Below are 18,108 nucleotides of genomic sequence, written 5' to 3'. Positions count from 1 at the left end.
CCAAGGTCCCTTTGCGGGTCCCTACTTTAACCAGCCGTTAAGGTCGGGTCCCGCAAAGGGACCTCATAGTAAGGCGCTAAGTGTTCAACGGCGCCGCAGCCTTTTACGGCGCCGTTAAACACTTAGCGCCAGGGTTGTAATGAGGCCCATGGTAAACAAACAGGCAAGAACCATTGTCACTGACATTTTGTAAAACACCCTTCAAAGGAAATGTTCCACTCACTGCTTCTGCGCGCATGACCAGTGTTTCCGTTCAAAGTGCTTGCCTTCTTCTTCACTTAATACTATTCTCCGCTGGAGGTCGTTATTAACCTCCTTTCAGTTCATCGGAATGCTCAGAATGCAGTCACTGTCTACTGGAAAGTACTGCATTTCAAGCATTCGGGCACCAGAAGCAGACAAGAAAACAACCAAAAGCATTTTTCTTCATTCCCTCGTTCTTCAGAATTAATCAGCAGTACAAGTAGCACACAAAAATACAAGGTACCTGTTGCCTGCACAGCCATTTTCCACACGTGGAAGCACGGTAGCATGTTGTCACCAATGCTGCTGCTCAACAGAACACAGAGCCTGTGCTCCAGGAGGACATGTCTGACATGACTTCATCTCGCCCTCACTGCAGTCTGCACCTTATATGAGGGCCAACATCCAATGAAATGCCCCAAAATGTATCTCAAAACATGGACACAATACATTAGGTTTCCTAGACAGAAACCCTTACCTTTTACGTTACCCCTAATGCATGCTCATTTTCAAAACGGTTCCAGTTCAATAAGTTTACACATTAAATACTTAGCATAAAAGGCACACCCTTCTTATTTAAATACTACAAAATAGAGGAACATCTGATTCGCTTGCACGTTTTGTCAAGTCACTTAACTCACTATTAAACGAAAGATTCTGTGTAAGCACCACCACACCAAAACCGACATTGCGATTAGTGTTATTTGCAGATAGCCTTGCAGACCTTGGAAATGAAAAATTTCCCATGGAATAATGATCTTCGCAGAAGTCAACCACCACCACTGCTCACGTCAAACACCTTCAATTCATCACCCCACTGCAAGCACAGCAATAATTATGTTGTAACTTGGATGATTCAGAGTGACTGTCTGCGTGGATGCTGTGGATGCTGGCACTCATAGAATGTTAGGTGGAACCTGGAGTGTTAGGTGGAACCTGGAGTGTGGGAGGCCTGGGGGTTCTGGAAAGTGACGGTTGGGACTATGGCAGGGAACTAGAGCAGATGTTAAGACCTTCTCTCCTACCTTTATGAACTGCATCTATGTAACTAAGACAATAAAGAATAATCTTCTGTTTGTACTTACCTGGGTCAGCCTGATTCCTGCCCCATGTCATCTCTGATCCAGGCAGGTCTTGCTAGGGAATAAGACACAACAAATTAATTTGCACTTCCACACATATGCAACCTGGGTACTTAGGCTGTGTGACAGTTAAGATCTGTGGGTCTGGCCGCTCTTAAAATGTTCCTGGTGTTCTCAAATGTCTTGCCTATTTGATGTGTGGTGTCCAGCAGCAACGTCTTGACATCTGGACTTTCTCTCCTCTTAGGACAAAGCGGGCGGTTTTGCAGTACTTGGCGATCAGGTTGGTTGTGGCATGACGTCCACCAGAACCTGCCTGAAAACAGTCTATGTGAACTACCGAAATGTGGTAAGTGCATAGCGGTCATTTCTGAATGGAACGAGCATTGCGACAGAAAAGAACAGTTTCTCGAAATAGGAGCAGGGCCATCCTTAGGCTTGGCAGGCGAAGAACGGTGGTCTTGAGGGTTGCCCAAAGCATTGCCAGTGGTTAAGATTCATTCTAAACCTTCCAGCCATCACCTCTTTGTTTTTGCTTTGTCACCCTGAGTGGGACGGGTATGCCCAGACGTGGGTCCCGTGCCTGCTGGGCCTAGAGACCCAAGCTACTCCTCACTGATGAGCCCCAACAATGGCGAAACATGTTTGGGGAAGGTTGTGGTCTCGTGCAGAAGGGATGTGGCCTAGCATTACGGGCTGGACTGCCCCTTTTGGGGTGGGGCCAAGACTGATTTGCATTTGGTATTTCCCCTTATGTAATGGCTTGGCAGGCAAAGTACAGTGTTCTGGAGGGTTGCCCAGAGTATTGCCAGTGGTTAAGATTCATTCTAAACCTTCCAGCCATCACCTCTTTGTTTTTGCTTTCCCACTGCTTGTATTTTACGTTCTGTGCAATGTGTTTGCTGCCAACATTGGCAAAGCTAATCAGTTTACCCACCGCTAACAGTGCCAGCCCTGTGCAGTTGCCCACTAATAACATTTCATGGGCCCAACTGGATACCCACTGCTGTTCCTTCCAACTGTGAAGCTGGGCGTGCTGCAAAAACTGAAAGGATATACACATTGAAAACCTCACAGCCCTGACGAGTATTTGGATTTTTCACACCCTTTGAAATCTGATCAAAAGTTTCAACTGAACATTTGCTGCATTATTTTCACAGAATGCGTTTTTTGCTGAATTGTTCACCTTTTGTTTGCCGCAAAATGCAGGGGGAGTCCACCCATGCTGTGCCTTACTACCCAAAACCCCACCCCCATATATATCTTAACTCAATTTACCATATGCTTTTTGCCACTGAAACAAGTGCAAAAAAAATAGGTGAAAATGCATTTGGCAAAAATGCATTCAGTGAAAGTGGGCTAGACCGATCACAATACACTTTGATGACATTGCATCCCAATGCTGTATAGGGACAGCTAACATTGCTACCTCGAACTATTCTGCACATTGGCACTGCTCGGGTCGCCATACCCACACGGAGCAATATACCCACTGCTAAAACTGGCAGCTTTAAACAGATTACCCACTGCTTATGCCTATGTTCTGCACAATGTGTTTACTGACAATACCAAATAGTTCATACATTGTTAATAGTGCCAACCCTACATCGCATGCTCATAGCTAACAAAGGATGCACAGAACAATACACCCACTGCTAACAATGTGAGCACTGCTCGCCCCCAATATTATACACAATGATATTATAATCATCCCAGAAGATCATACCCACTATTACGTTGCCAGCCTGGACATTATACGCACTGCTTACAATGATGTTCCTTAACAGTATATCCACTGTTGCACTGCCAGGCAGCACAGTATTCCAGATGCCAACATACCCTATTCTAAAACATGCAGACACAGCTAACTCCATCATTCCTGTGCATTATACCCATTCCTAACAGTGACATTATTGTGCAGGGTACTGACTATTAACTCTGCCAGACAAGGGGATTGTATTCACCTCTACCATCCCTGTGCAGGACAGTCTCTGACTGATCCCATTGCAAGTCCTCAACAATACACTCATGGCTGCACTGTGAGCACTAACGAACTATGTACCTGTGACACCGCAAAACAACTTTTAGGAACACATCAGTTACCAATAGAGATATAAAGTAGTCAAGCAGCTTATATGGACAGAGAGAAGGTGGCAAGTTTGTCTGGGAAGCAATGATGAGAGAATAGAGGTCAGGAAACAAAATAAATAGGTAAGGAGGTGAGAAGGGAAACACAGTGTGTATAGGGTTAGGAAAGGATAGTGGGTACACACAAGAATGATGAGGGGAATGGAATAGAACAGTGACATTTAGAGTACAATTAAGTATACAATTTTGTGGATGTCTAAATTCTTGTCGATGTTGTCCCTTGCAGAAGATCAAGGTCTGCCACTGCGGAAGTGTGTACGTCAACAACTTTAAAACATCACTGCCTCTGATCCAAGGTCAGTGCACTATAATCTTCTCCAAAGTTTCCCTATTAAGGACAAGATGGGGGTTCATTATACTTTCTCTGATTTGCCCCCAAGGAGGTGAATCACGATTTAGTAGTCAGAGGATATTTTAAGGAGATTGTCCTATTGCCTGTTAAGAGTGGAAACTGGGGTTGCATTTGACAAGTCTGGAGCCAGGTAATTGTTGGAATCAAGGGTAGGGATTAATCTATTCAGAGCTTTACTTCCCATGATCACAGCTGCATAATAATTCAATGTTTGGCATCAAAGGTTGGGATAAATCTACTCTGCGCTGTGTTCCATATAACCCCAGCTATTATTCTTCAATTAGAGTCATCAAAAGCTAGGATAAGCCTGGTCAGTGATGAGTTCCAAAATATCCCAGGTATGATTAGTCAACTATTGGTAAAATAAGTTAGGGGTTAGTCGGCTCTGTGCTGTTTTCCCACATAACCCCCGCTCTGAATCTTCTATTATTGCCATCAACAGTTAGGAGTATCTCTGTCAGTGCAGTGTTCCACATGATCCCAGCTATGAGTCTTCATTTTTTGGTAACAATGATTGGGGTTAGTTGTGCCAGTGCTGCATTTCACGCAACCCAAGGGATGACTATTCAATTGCTGACATTAAAGGTTGAGATTAGTCTGACCAGTGTAGTGTTTCACATTACCACAGGGCTCTAGATATGATTCTTCAGTTGTTGGCATCGAATGCTGGGATTAGTGTGTTCAGTGGTGTTTCTCACGTGACCTTAGCTGCAATTCTTTAATTGTTGTCATCAAACAATTGAATTAGTCTGTTCAGTAATGTGTTGCACAAGACTCCAGCTATGATTCTTCAATTTCTGGTATTAAAGGTTGGGATTAGTCTGGCTAGTGCTATGTTTCATATGACCCCAGCTAATATTCTTCAGTTGTTGGCTTCACCGTTTGGGATTAATGCTGTCAGGGCTGTGATCCTCATGACCCCACCTTAGTTTCTTTTCTCTCAGCATTTTAACAGAGCTAGGCTGGGTCTATGTAACTCACAATTGGGGCTTGAACAAGGCTTTTTTTTCCTTGAGAATCACTATGAGTGCTGAACATCCACGATACTTCAAGGGAGCAATTAGAGAGTGTTTCCATCAGATTGGTTCTATTTTAGTGAATCAATTGGGTGTGGTTATAAAAACAAAGTTGTATGTTTATTAATATTCAATGTAGTATGTGTCAGCAATGTATTGTGTTGTTTTAAGGAAGTTTGAAGCCTTACAGCTCTGAACTCTTCCTTGATGGGCTCCATACATTCTGACATTCTCGTGTTTTTTTCTATTTCAGACGGCCTAGTCATAATGCACCCTTCTTCCTACTATATTCTTATCAAAACACCTGTTGGGGTGGAAGTTGAGGTACAGCTCAAACCAATCATGCAGATGGCTGTGAAAGTGAGCCCACAGTACACTGGAAACACAACAGGTGGGTAATCTCTCTCTCATAGGCAAGTGGGTCATGTTCTGAGATGAAAGACGCCGATTCCTGCGAGCCACTTCCCTGCACTGTGAGATGCACCCACTCCACTAGCATGTACTGTCTTCATTGATTTCAATCTGCATCGTTCTCTCCTCTGTGATGCTCCTGCCCTTCATCTGTGCCCGCCACTCATCTATGAGCTGCATCCCTCTTGATAGACTTTCCCAGAAAACTCTACTGCCCTTCCTCCAGCATGTCCTGGTAAAATCTGCCCATTTTGGCCACACCCAAATCCAGTTAGAGTTAACAAATCCTCCTCCTTGACGTGGTACTGAAACGGCCAAAACACATTCACGAGACATAGCTATTGGAATGTTGAAGATACATTTGCATAGCATCCTGAAAAAAATCTTGGACGTGAGAAACATCTTATCCCTAAAGGGTTCGATGTTGTTTCATCCCCAGTTTCTTTTTCGATTATTTTTTTGCCGAAACCATTTTACTGAAACAACTCATCCATTTTTGTGATGTTTGGGAGGTTTCCGCCAAACCTCCTCCCTAGTATATAATCCCTATTCCCCCTCCCCCTTTTTTCTCCTTACCCCCTCTCCCCCACCTATATTGCACAATGAGATTTCGCCCCAAAAACTAATTGTATCCAAAGTGTATTTTTGTGTAGTGTAATTCCATAAAAATAAATCAGGATATCCCCAAGACTAATGTGCCATATAAGAGTAATTTGACATCAAAGTAAACTAGTATTTGAAAGTAATGTAGTGCTAAAAAGCACAATGGATGCTCCTGTTACACACATTTCTTGGCAAAAGTCTGTTTTTTTCTAACCGTACGCAGAACAGTCCTCACTGCTGCAATGCTGCCCTTGATTTTCAAGCTGTCGCTGTCATCCTTTTTTTGAGTGATCAGACTCAAACCGGGATTCTAAATTTCTGCTTAATCATAGAAAATGTGATAGATATAACTAAGGCACAAAACAGTCCTTAATGCCATGAGCGATTGCGCTAGTAATGACTCAGCACCGAAAAGGCAAAAAGCTACATTCAAATTATTTAATAATCCAAGGTACCTCAACTGAGCAGTGTTTATGTGACTTATAATGGGTGTAACATAAACGGAGGGTCTTCGGACGGTTTCACTGGCAAGTCCAAGTTAATATCCCTGCTCACGAACTTTGAACACATCCTGGTGTTTAAAATTAAGTACAGGAGCATGGTTCGTAGTTGACAAGGAGTGAATGACCACCAGTAGCTGTCGAGTTTCATCTTGATCAAAGTCCTATGTTGGTACATAGAAACATTGGCTCAAGATCGTCTGACTCCATATGGAGGGCAGTGGTTGTGATTTCCAGTGCCAGAAATTGGCCATACATTGGCACAGAGGGTTTTAGGAATTGCATGGATGAACACCTGCAGTGGTAGGAACAATAGTGCAGGACAATAGTACCTTGCTGGAAGCGAAATAACTCATACCCCTAGTTCTTGTGTGCATGAGTCCCTGGTACACAAGGTGGCACATAGCATTCTAAAGGAGGAGGACCAGACAGACCTGCACACCTCTCTTTCAGAAGCGGGCACATCAACCTGCACGTGTGGCGTCTTGGATCTCTGAGCAGGGGTGCAGGACAGGTCTGGGCTTATAATCACTGAATTTCCTCTGCTTATTTGCTACTTGAGCTTCACTCAGTCAGCTCGCACCCCCAGAAATGCTTACAGAGACTACTAGGGCGCCATGACTGATGCTATTTTATTCTGTCCTGAAATCATAGTAAGGAAGAAGGAAGAGAGCAAAGCCTTTCTCTTTCTTCCAAATCAACATACATTAGTTTGGATCTGGGAAGGTCTGAAAATGTATGTGCCTACTATTCAAGTTGGGGTGATGCTGGGGCAATGCCTGTGCATACACGCAAAGTGAACACGTGTGGTGGCCACTGCATTCATTCTGATCTTGAAACCACCTCTGCAGTCATTGTTCATTTAGGTTTAGCCAACGAGGCACGAAAAGGTATGCCCGCAGGTCAACTGTTTTTACAATTGCCAATAATATTATCCTGACACAAACTATGAGAGCTAGGGCCCGATTAATGGAATTTCTTGCACAGTTTAAAGTGACTTTGCGCTGAAAAGTGACTTTGCACTGCTGATACAAACCCTGATTCGTGGAACTGTGCAAAGTGTATTTGGGCAGTGCAAAGTCATTTTGTACTGCAAAAATGACTATGCATTGACTTTGCACGGACTTTGCACTGCAGAAATACTCTTTGCAAAGTTCCATGAATCAGGGTTTATGTTGGGAGTGCAAAGTAAAGTCACTTTTCAGCAGTGCAAAGTCTCTTTGAACAGTGCAAAAAATTCCATGATTCGGGCCCCTGGTGTACACCTATTGGGCGCATGTGCGGCCTATACTTCCTGATTCATTGAGCTGAGTGAGAGGGACAACCATTGCATAGGATAGGCTCCCTTTCTATAATGGAATGATAAACTGCCCTTCCGACAGTGGATTTAATTATGTTCCAACTGGTGCTTGGCTCCATTACATTTGCATCATTCCCTAACCAAACCGTGTACTCAAAAGTCAAAGACAAAGCTTATGTCACATAGAGATAGATGGTGGCGGATGGGGTTGTATACGAATTGACCGAATTATAATTGACCGAATTACAATTGACCTTCTGCACAGTTGACCGAATTTTAAAGGTCAATTAGTACATATTATTTAAAATACAAAACCATCCCACTATTACATGGCCAGTGGTAGCGGCCATGTAGTTAGGGTTAAATTGCTAAACCCATAGGAAGAGCACTTTTTGGCCGGCTTATAACTTCGCTCCCCCTGGACGAATCTTCACCAAACTATGCAAACAAAGTATATGGCCCAATCTGAATTATTTGGCAAAGTTTGGTGAAGTTTGGTCAAGGGGGGCAAAGTTATAGGGGGGTTCCAAAATTCTTTTTTTCCCATAGACTGAATGGAGAAAGAATTTCTGTCACGCCTACAACCCAAACCGCTGGACGGATTTTCGCCAAATTTGTGGCTGGAGCGGCGGCTTGGTCCCGAAAGTGTGCTTTTGTAAATTTGGTGCAAATCCATCCAGTATTTAATTTTAAAATGACCAAAAAGTAGGTCTAAAAAAATTAGGGATAGCTATGTCCGCTGCGCGGAGACACTTCCCTGTTCGCTCCGCGGACAGGACACCGATTGGATAATCGGTTTGCGTCATGTCCAGGGACACGGAATATGTTCTGTGATTGGCTGGGATGAAGCGTGAGGTGCATCAAATTGTTTCGATGCGCCCGCCATATTGTATGCATAGACATGCGCGGGAAGTGAGCATACATCCAATTTTGGGGAGTGTGCTGTGTGTATGAGTGCCTGGAGAGGGTGGGGAGTAAGTGATGGGGCAAATGCTGTATTTGTTTAGGTGGGAGAAGGCTGCGATGTGTTTGCAGTGTCCATGGTTACTGAGGTTGTCCGCGGACATACTAGACACTCAGCGCACTACTGGCTATTTTAGTTTGTATGATGTTGGTTTTGGATCGTCAGAAGAGTGTTGGGTGAAGAGGGTATGTATTGAAGAGTTTGTATGTTGGTTGTAATTAAATCATTTTTTAGAGTGTTAATTGAAGTGCACAGTTTTGAGGTGGATGTATTATGTTTTTGGGTTGTGGTCATTTGGTAGGTGTTTGTTTCTACGGGTGTGTTATGCCGTGGTGGTTGTGGCCAGGGCCTAGAGTCTTGGGTGTATGGGCGAAGGCTGTAGGCTGTAGGTCTTGCACCCAAGACTGTAGGCCCTGGCCACAACCACCGCAGCAGAACTCTACAACGCTACCAAACATTTTGATTGTGGTATGAGGGTTGCTTAGGGGATATTTTTTCAAAAATGTGACTACTGATTGGTAGAACATTAATAGTGTTTATAGGATAGTGAGATGATGTCTGTTTGTTTGTTGGATTGTGTTCAGATTGTTGGTATTGAAGACTCTAGGCATTTTGGGTTTTATTTATTGGTGAGGTGTTTGTTTGCATGGCTGTGTTGTGTTGCAGTGTTTGTGAGTTTAATTATTATATACTTACTGTTTCCTTTGTTGAGGCTGTATGAAGAGTTTTGGCCAGGCCATGAAGTCAAGATTGTAGTGTTTGGCAACATGCGTTGCAGCAGAAGATACCCATGGAAGCAAACATTTTGGATTGTGGTTTATGGTCAGGTGTTTGCATGAATGGGTGTATTATGCAGATGTCTTTGTGAGTCCAATCCTTATATACTTACTGTTTGACCTTTTGTGGTTGTATGCAGTTTTTTCATGACATGGGTAGTTGGAGCACACATTTTTTTCAATCACTGTGATAAAAGAAAAAAAATCACATGTTACTGTAGGCAGTTTACAATGAGTATTGCATTGCAAAGTAGATATTTCTGTTTTGTTTACCCTTATAGTTAGTACTTTAGAAGTACTATAGTTCAAACCAGTGTACTGTGTAATTTGCTCAGTTCCTGTGCTTGTTGATTAAATCATTGGGTCTATGGGAAAACAGTCCATGCTGGATTAAAAAAACCTGTTCTACGTTGTAGTACAATATATTTCTTTCATTGATTTCAATAGGAGGAATTGAATAGGTGTATGGTTTTTCATTTGGAAGTGGTGGTAGTATAGCAATCAGATAGCAGTTGGTGTATTCTATTTGTTTATTTCTTTTTCCATTTTAGTGGTATTCATCTATCAGTTGGCTTGTTGCAGATTTTTGGGTCAGTTAGATACCTGTTGGCATATTCTAACTGGTTATAGTTCTGAAGTTCAAGTTTTGTTTATGTTCATACACAGATTAATTATTACATTTTGGTTTTAAGAATATTAAGTAAGCATTTACAAGATTTGCTGGTAATCTTTGCTATAGAGTAACGTTACCATCATTACATTCGAACCATCCACAATTCTTTTCTATATATGCAGTGTAGTGACCTGCATTGGTTGTTGCTCCTGCGTGATAGATTATACCTATTGTTGTGCAGGTTTTCTTACCAAGTGATACTTGACCATGTGTGAAGAAGGATTTCTGAACTCTGACCAGGAGGGGCAGAGGTTCAGAAGGCCAACCTAGTTTCTTGGAACAGGGTAACCTCTGGACAAGCCAGACCAATCAAGGTAGCTATGGCAGGCAGTCAAGACTAAGGGCCTCATTACACGGTACACGGTAAAAAATGGCATTTACCGGCATGGCGCTATTAACATGTCCGCCTTGGCAAGAGGCCGCTAATTGTGTACCATTACGAGTATGCGAACACGAGCATAGCGCCATGCCGGTAATGACCCTACCGCCATGCTGCTAAAGACCCCAAAAAATCCCTTACTGGCACCGACGAAAGCGCTGATAGCACTTCCGACCTCCTGCACCACGCAAATAGCGGTCACCGCTATTAGCGGTCACCGCTAAATAGCAGAACCAGAAATAGCGTCATCGCACAGGAACGGGAAAGAGCACGGTGGCCATCTTTAAAAACACAATCCATTGCCATCCTCTGCCCCCAGGACCTGTTTCCACACCAGTGCCATCCCGAAGCCTCAAGGATCCCCTCACCATGCCAAAGGCCATAAAAAAAAAACACAGACCGCCAGCGTAAAGAGAAATTTACGAATGAGGAGCTGATAATGCTGACAGAGACACTTGCAGCAAACTCTGATGTCGTATTTGCCAATGACATGCGGCGGGAGACCCTGATCCAGAAAAAGGCCATCTGAGCAGAGGTTGCCCTGAAAGTCAGTGCAGTGGGCACCACTACCCGCACCGTTAGGGAGTGCCGGAAGCGGTGGGACGATCTCCGCCTCTGGGTCTGCTGCATACTGTCTGCGAACCGCAAGCTGGCCATGGCCACAGGAGGTGGCGCTGATTCACCAATTAAACTCAAGGAGGGGGAGGAGACCTGCGCCAGCACGATTGGCGTCGAGTCCATCGAGGGAGTCGGGAGCATGGAGCATGGTGTGGCCACAACATCAGATGGAGGTGAGTGTACTCATGAAACAATGCACTGTGAATGGTGAGGCACCCCCCAAATGTGAGCCCATATTCACCTCATGGATGCGCCACAAACATACATGCACACAACCCTGCCCATGTGAGTGTCACACCCCAACACACACACATGCACGCATCACCACAGACAAGTGCCACACAGACCCATGCATGGATGACCCACTCAACAGGCCCATGACCTGAATGCCCACTAATGAAGTCACAATGCACAAAACAGCATGATGAACTGAATCTGCATGAAGCACGTTGAACCATCACCAATGCCATCCTCCTCTTTGTCCCCCACAGGCTCACATACCGACAGCGAAGAACCTGCCACAGCAACTCAGGCTCCCCCTGCCAAGAAAAAACCCAGGGCACAGGAGACAGGGCACACCCCCCACCACATCAAGGGGCACAGGGAGGAGTGAGCACCTGCAGAGGGGCAAACATCGCAAGAGCGCCACTGCATCAATGCCGCAATCTACGCCAGTAGCAATTGCCACACCCACTGATGTGAACCCCCCCAACACAGGTTACACCCATGGAGGGCCCACCCTCCGCTGCCACAAGTTCAACTGGTGAGGCCGCTGCCACAGCGCCGCTGTCAGATGTGGAGGACCCCAGTGGGTTCATCATGCAAATGCACACCTCCAGATCCCCCAGGAAGCCCAGAAGCACCTCCACGGCCAACACCAGGATCCAGTATCCATGGCCAGTCTGGCGAGGAGAGCACGGGAGGGTGCAGGAGCCCACCGGTGGCCTCACCTGATGCTCGGACATAGTGCAAGGTGCAGCAGCCACACCACGAGCTAGCCACAGTGGCCATGACCTGGCCACCATCAGGCAGCGCCAGGAGGACATTACAGTGCTGGTTGGGCAGCATGTGGAAGAGGCTGCCCGTCTCAGGGGGGAGGTCACGGAGACTGCTAGGCACTCGAGGCTGGCGTGGAAGCCTGTACCAACAGGCTGTGCGAGGAGATTGTCCAACTGAGGCAGGTCCTCACGCGCATAGCAGATGCGATGGACCGCCAGTTCCCACCACCACCACAGGGGCAAACAGCCACCTCATCATCTGCAAGTTCAAGGCAGACAAGCCCCCACCGCCGTTCCATGCACACCATGAGGCGCACACCCTCCCAACCTCCTAATGGTGGTGGTGGCAATGGGAATTAGGGACAGCAGGGTCTAGCTGGCATGTGTGCAGCAGGACACCAACATTGTGCAAGCCACACAAGGGGTTGTTGTGGGGGGAGGTGGGAGAGGGTGTTTTGGGAGTGTTGTGGGGGAGGGGGGAAGGGTGTTTTGGGAGTGTTGTGGGGGGAGGGGGGAAAGGGTGTTTTGGGAGTGTTGTGGGGTTGGGGTGGGGGAAAGTGTGGTGGGATAGTTGGGGACATGCACTTTTTCAGCTAATTATACCTTAATACACTGGTGACTAGTTAAAACACAGGCTTGGACTTCGTCATTGTGTATGTATACTTTATTGGGGACAGGGTCCATTGTGCGCTTCACCACAGACACCAGTGCACTAATACCCATATCCATTCTACAGAGTTGAACCATGTGTCTCAGAATATTTGGTTGATCAGATGCTGTCGCACATCGCGTCCCTCCTGGGCATCGCCTCTTGCATGACCAGCATCCCCGTCCCCTCCGTCCTCATCAACATCATCATCCTCATCAGGTGGTTGCATTTCAACGTCAGGGGGCAGTGGCACATTCCATCTGATACACATATTGTGCAGCATGACACATGCCATGGTGATCTTGGCCCCTGTAACGCTCACCTGACTCCCACAGAGACGCTGACCAGGTCTGGGCTGCTGCGGCCTCTTCTAAGGTGATGCGCAGGACTCGGAACACCGACTGGGCCGGACCCCCAAACCTCGCCTGTCTGATGCGTAGGAAGATCTTTCTGTAGATGGGGAAAAGGATTTTAATCACCTGCGGAGTGACGAGTCGAACCCCTCCTTTCCCCTTTTACTCTCTCTTCAAACCACCTCTGAACCTTCCCATTAATTCTCACCTTAAGATTTGAAATGACAAGCTCTCCATCCTGCTTCTGGTGCAGGGGTGCGGTAGAGTCCAGTTACTTCACTGGTTATCGGACGGGCATTCATGTCCAGTTGCTTCACTGGTTTTTTGGATGAATAAGGCGCTTTTGTAAGTATATGACTTATCAAGTTCAAGGGTTGTTCTCCCTTCCTGTTTGTCCTTTATTTTCAATGGACTGCTTTTAGTCTTTTAGCGCAGGTGCTGAGCGAAGATTCCACATAGAGAAGACAATTCGCTGTGGATAATTCAGGTGAGCTTATGTTGGGGTGATTTTTCTAATGTCTGTATGTTCACCCACTAATGCGCGTGTTCTTTTTTCCCCATAGGGGCCGGGGCGCGGTATTGCCAAAAGGCATGCCGACACGAGATGAGGAAGGATTCTCCCCCACCAATCGCCGGGTAAGCCTTCGGGCAAATCAGTCTTTTCCCAATGTCTCCTCTGGCTCACCTTTTGTTCTTCTCTTTTCCTTCCTAGGTGCTGGAATGCAGCGGGACGTGCGGATGGTCGTAGGAGTACGGAATTCCTTGTGGACAGGTGAGTTGAGCGCAGCGCTGCAACGAGCAACGCGAGGAATCCTAAAATAATGTCTTTCCCTTTAGGATCGTCAGCGTGTTGGCTCCGGATCCCATTCAATATCAGGTAATGTCCTTTATTCACCTTCTCTTCCTCTCTTCTTCCTTTTAGATGTTCCAGAACTGAAGCGGGCGTGGCTGGAGTCAGGATGCTGGAGCAGACACGGTGAGCGTCCAGCTGCTAGGAGAAGAGCAACACGAAGCGTGAGCTGCTGTCTGGGCGTGGCTTAAATAGCCTCCAAAGAAGTCCCAGGTATGTATCCTTCCCCAACCAGGTATGTATCCTTCCCTGACCACGCCCGAGTGGCAAAAATAGTCCCACAGGTAAAGTAGTTCCTTTCAGGCCTCAAAGAGGTCTGGATCTGGCAGCATGGTCTGCATCAGGTAAATCCACCAAAAGCACTCCCTTTATGAGCCTGGCACCTACGGCGCCAGGACTGATGTCCAAAATGAGCCTGGCGCCTACGGCGCCAGGACTGTGTCCAAAGGGCCCCTATTTGGGGTTGCTGGACCTTCCCTTGGGTACCTGATGTGTGCTTCCGGGGCTGCCGGTCTTGGACTGGCTCTCCGGGAGTATGCATCATGACAGCCCCCTTCTCATGGCCGTACAGGAGAGCCCCACCCGACCTGCTTATGCACCGGAACCGTGTCTTCAAAAGGCCAAATGTCTGCTCAATCACGACGCGGGTACAGGTATGTGCACGATTGTAATCCTCTTTGTGCCTGTTCTGTGGTTTCTGTACAGGGGTAAGGAGCCACCTCTTCAGGGGATAGCCAGCATCACCTGTATGGGGACATGTTACTGTTCACCTCAAGTGCGGCCTGTACATATCACACTAATCGACTTTGCATTGTGATTGACATCCACGATTCCCATCATGCATGCAGATGATCTGTGTGACTGCAATGTGCAAAGGTGAGCTAGTCCCTGCAAGTGGACATGCCCCATGCATGCCTCTGACAGTCATTGACATGTCCCGGGTGAGGCCAGGTCTTAGGTGTCCCTGGGCCAGGCAAATTTGGTACCACACTGCTAGTGTACTGCCATTCTGACACCGATGTTGCCATGCTGTGAAGCATCACTTCAGTGGTGCTATAGGTGTGTGGTTCAGTGCTAGGGCTAGGGGTGATCCCTTTGCATGCATTCAAGGGTGCATTGCTGTATTGATGTTGTGCTGCGCTAATTCTGTATTACTATCTTGACGCCATGTTGCAGATTTGTGTAAAATGTGGTGTGGCATGATGTGCAATGTGGATGTGGATGGATGTGTCATATTTGGCAACCTGGATTGTTCTCAATGTTGTGCAGCTTCAAATTGCATGTGGGTTCTTCTCAAGTACATTGTGGCCTTCCCTGATGGACATTGGCGTACATCTGTATGTCCATTTCTCCTACGGACGACAGTCAACACCCAGTTGCGGTATGTATCTCTCCCCCCCCAATCACACTGCCATGTGCTTGCCCTGCTACTCACCAAGTAGCCACAAACGTTGTCCGGCTTGTCGCTCCATGTAGAGTGGTATGGTTGAGTTCCGCAGGACCATTGAATCATGGGTTGATCCGGGATATCGGGCACAACAATGTGTGATTATCTTGTTTGCGTCACATACCATTTGGACATTGATAGAGTTGCATTGCTTTCTGTTTCGGTAGACTACTTCATTGTGATGTGGGACCACCAATTCCACATGGGTAGTCGATGGCCCTGGTGCAACTTGGGATGTCTGCCAGTGAATAGAAGCCAACTTTGGTGTTTGCGATCTCCTGGGCAGTCCGTGGCAGGGATTTGTGTTCACGTGCGTGCTTCAGGAGGGCATCGAGAACCTGGTTCAGCGTGCGTGAGAATACTGGTTGTGAATGGCATGCATCGGCCCTACTTTATGCTGGTAGGTACCTGTGGCCAGGAAGTGGAGCACAGTCACCACCTTCAGTAGAGGGGGGATGGCAGTTCTGATGTCTATGAGGCTCACAATGTCGTCATGTATCATGTCCACGATGCTGGTGATGGTATCCCGGTCCAGACGGTACAGTGTGTGTATCTGCTCAGGGGTTAGGTTAAATGGACTGACTCGGATCCTGGGGATTGGTAGCTGCCTCTGTGGTATTACTAGGTGCCCTGGTGGTGCTTGCTGCGCCTGTCTTGCCCTCCTCCTCCTGCTCCTCCTCCTCCTGCGTCTCCTCTGTGCTGCCTGTTGTTGTTGGTGGTGCTGCACTGCAATCATGTCCTCCAGCCCATGTAATGCTGCTAGTACTGGAACCATCTTGGTGTGGGAAGGGGTGTGTGAAGGGGTGTGGTGTGCTCCTTTTGTGCTGCCACAGTCTCCATTGCCTCCACCTGTGCTGATTGTGTCCACCTGTGGCAGGTGGGAACACTGCTCGGTTCTCTTAACGGTTGGTTCGCGATGCCGGTATTAGTGCCTTGCCGGTAAGGGTTTTTTGGGGCTTTACAATGCCGCTATTAGCATGTCCGCATGGGTTGTGATGGTGTGTTATTAGTGCCATGCCGCTATTTACGGGATGAAGGGTCGTGCGCCCACGTACTAGCCGCTATTAGTGGCACCGTACTTAGCGGTGCCGCTGATAGCCGTTATCCGGGTCGTAATAGCCATGGGTATTTAACAATACCGGTATTCCCTTACCGGTAACGTTAATCCCTTACCGCACAACATGTAATGAGGCCCTAAGTCTCAAGAGGGGTGAGGGTGACTGAAAGACCTCAATGAGCACACAAAGCAAGGACACTTACAAATTACTGCAATTGTTTAACCATCAGTTACACTTTAAAATACATTCGAGGCATCACATACTCTGGAACAATAGGGACACCTTGGAATTTCACCACGTGGTGCCTCGAATGTATTTTAAAGTGTAACTGATGGTTAAACAATTGCATGTTGTAAGCTTGAGCCAGCCAGTTTAGGCAAGTGGATTACTGCATATAATTGTTGTATTTTTGTTTTTTCAGTGGTAGTATTGTATTAATTGTTTCTCCTGATGAAGACGTTATCCCAATTGTTTTCAAACGTCGAAACCGGTAGAGAAGAACATCCGGGGATGGGACTTACCATTTCTTGTTGAATGCACCCACTCCATGGAATAGAGCACATTTTGGATAATCATTGTGCTGATACACATTTTATGTGGATGAAATGAAATGACAAATACTATGTGGGGCTAATTTATGAAGTGCTACCACATATATATTGCACTAATAGTTTGGTTCACTTTTTACTGTGAGTGAATGAGGCTGATTGATATGAGTTGCAAATGATGGTTGATTGTTGAGGAATGATGGTTGTGTTAGGTTTTTTAGAATCTGGTGTCTTATGCTCCCCTGCAATATTTATGTAATTTAATGTGTGTATTAATTGATGATTAATTAATTTTGGAAAATAATGTATCTCAGTAAATACATTGTTGATACCTTTAAAAATAAAAAAAACAACCTCTGGACAATTTTTCAGTATACTCTGTTACACTAATACCCTGGTCCAGGGTGTGGGGTTTTCCTGCGCCTTTCAGTGTGCATATTAAAAATATAGACACATTTATTACAGGGCCTTTGTAACATAGACCATTGCAAAGAATCACAGTAATACTAAAGTAAACCAATACATCACAACCAACACAATATATATACAAGACCATAGGGGTCTAAGGGATTATAAGCACGAAATAAGTAGACCACCTAGATGGGGAGGAAAACAGGCAGTGCAGGTAATCTTTAGACCCAGTTCGACATCAGAAATACACCTAACTAAGAGGCAGTCCAAGCCCTATGAAGAGAGGAGCCTTATTCTCAATAGTACATGCACGCGCTGTGCCAATGGACAAAATAGGGTCTCTTCAAGGGTCTCTAGCAGCTCAGGAAGATGGATGAGGTGATGAAGAACAAGTTCCCACTATTCAAGCCGGACCTCCACTTGGGGGGAGAGGCAGTTTGATAGTGCGGGATGGAGTCGCTATTTCACAATAGAGGTGGAAAGGGGCCCTCACAATAGAGGTGGAAAGGGGCCCTCAGGGGCCACTTCGTGGGTAAAAATGGGCTCCTGCGCTAGGGGCCAACGGTTGGGGTAAGAATTACTCACCGGTCCCCGATGCAGGCAGACCCACACTTCGCCAGTACAGTCCACTTCACTGGCAGGTTCGAATGCGACAATCAGGATGTCTCGGCCACGTGTAGACTCAGAGATACAGCGGGGATTCCCAAATGGGACAGTGGTGATTTCTCT

General features: G+C 46.3%; 1 protein-coding gene across 6 annotated transcripts in view; it reads left to right on the top strand.

The window, feature by feature from the left end:
- The window catches only part of LOC138503907 (mucin-5B-like), a 444,631-nt gene that overhangs the window by 82,532 nt on the left and 343,991 nt on the right, over positions 1-18,108 (top strand). For all 6 annotated transcript variants that reach the window (XR_011279729.1, XM_069623995.1, XM_069623992.1 and 3 more), the window contains exons 10-12: positions 1,573-1,674; positions 3,700-3,769; positions 5,095-5,232. Coding sequence is in view for 5 of the 6 variants with exons in the window: in XM_069623995.1 (XP_069480096.1) it covers positions 1,573-1,674; positions 3,700-3,769; positions 5,095-5,232 (310 nt within the window). In the remaining variant the exon portion in view is untranslated. The remainder of the gene's footprint in view (positions 1-1,572; positions 1,675-3,699; positions 3,770-5,094; positions 5,233-18,108) is intronic.

This window comes from Ambystoma mexicanum, chromosome 11 (assembly GCF_040938575.1).
Source record: "Ambystoma mexicanum isolate Mex_15411 chromosome 11, UKY_AmexF1_1, whole genome shotgun sequence".
NCBI lineage: Eukaryota > Metazoa > Chordata > Amphibia > Caudata > Ambystomatidae > Ambystoma > Ambystoma mexicanum.
This window is presented reverse-complemented; position numbering and strand designations above follow the sequence as displayed.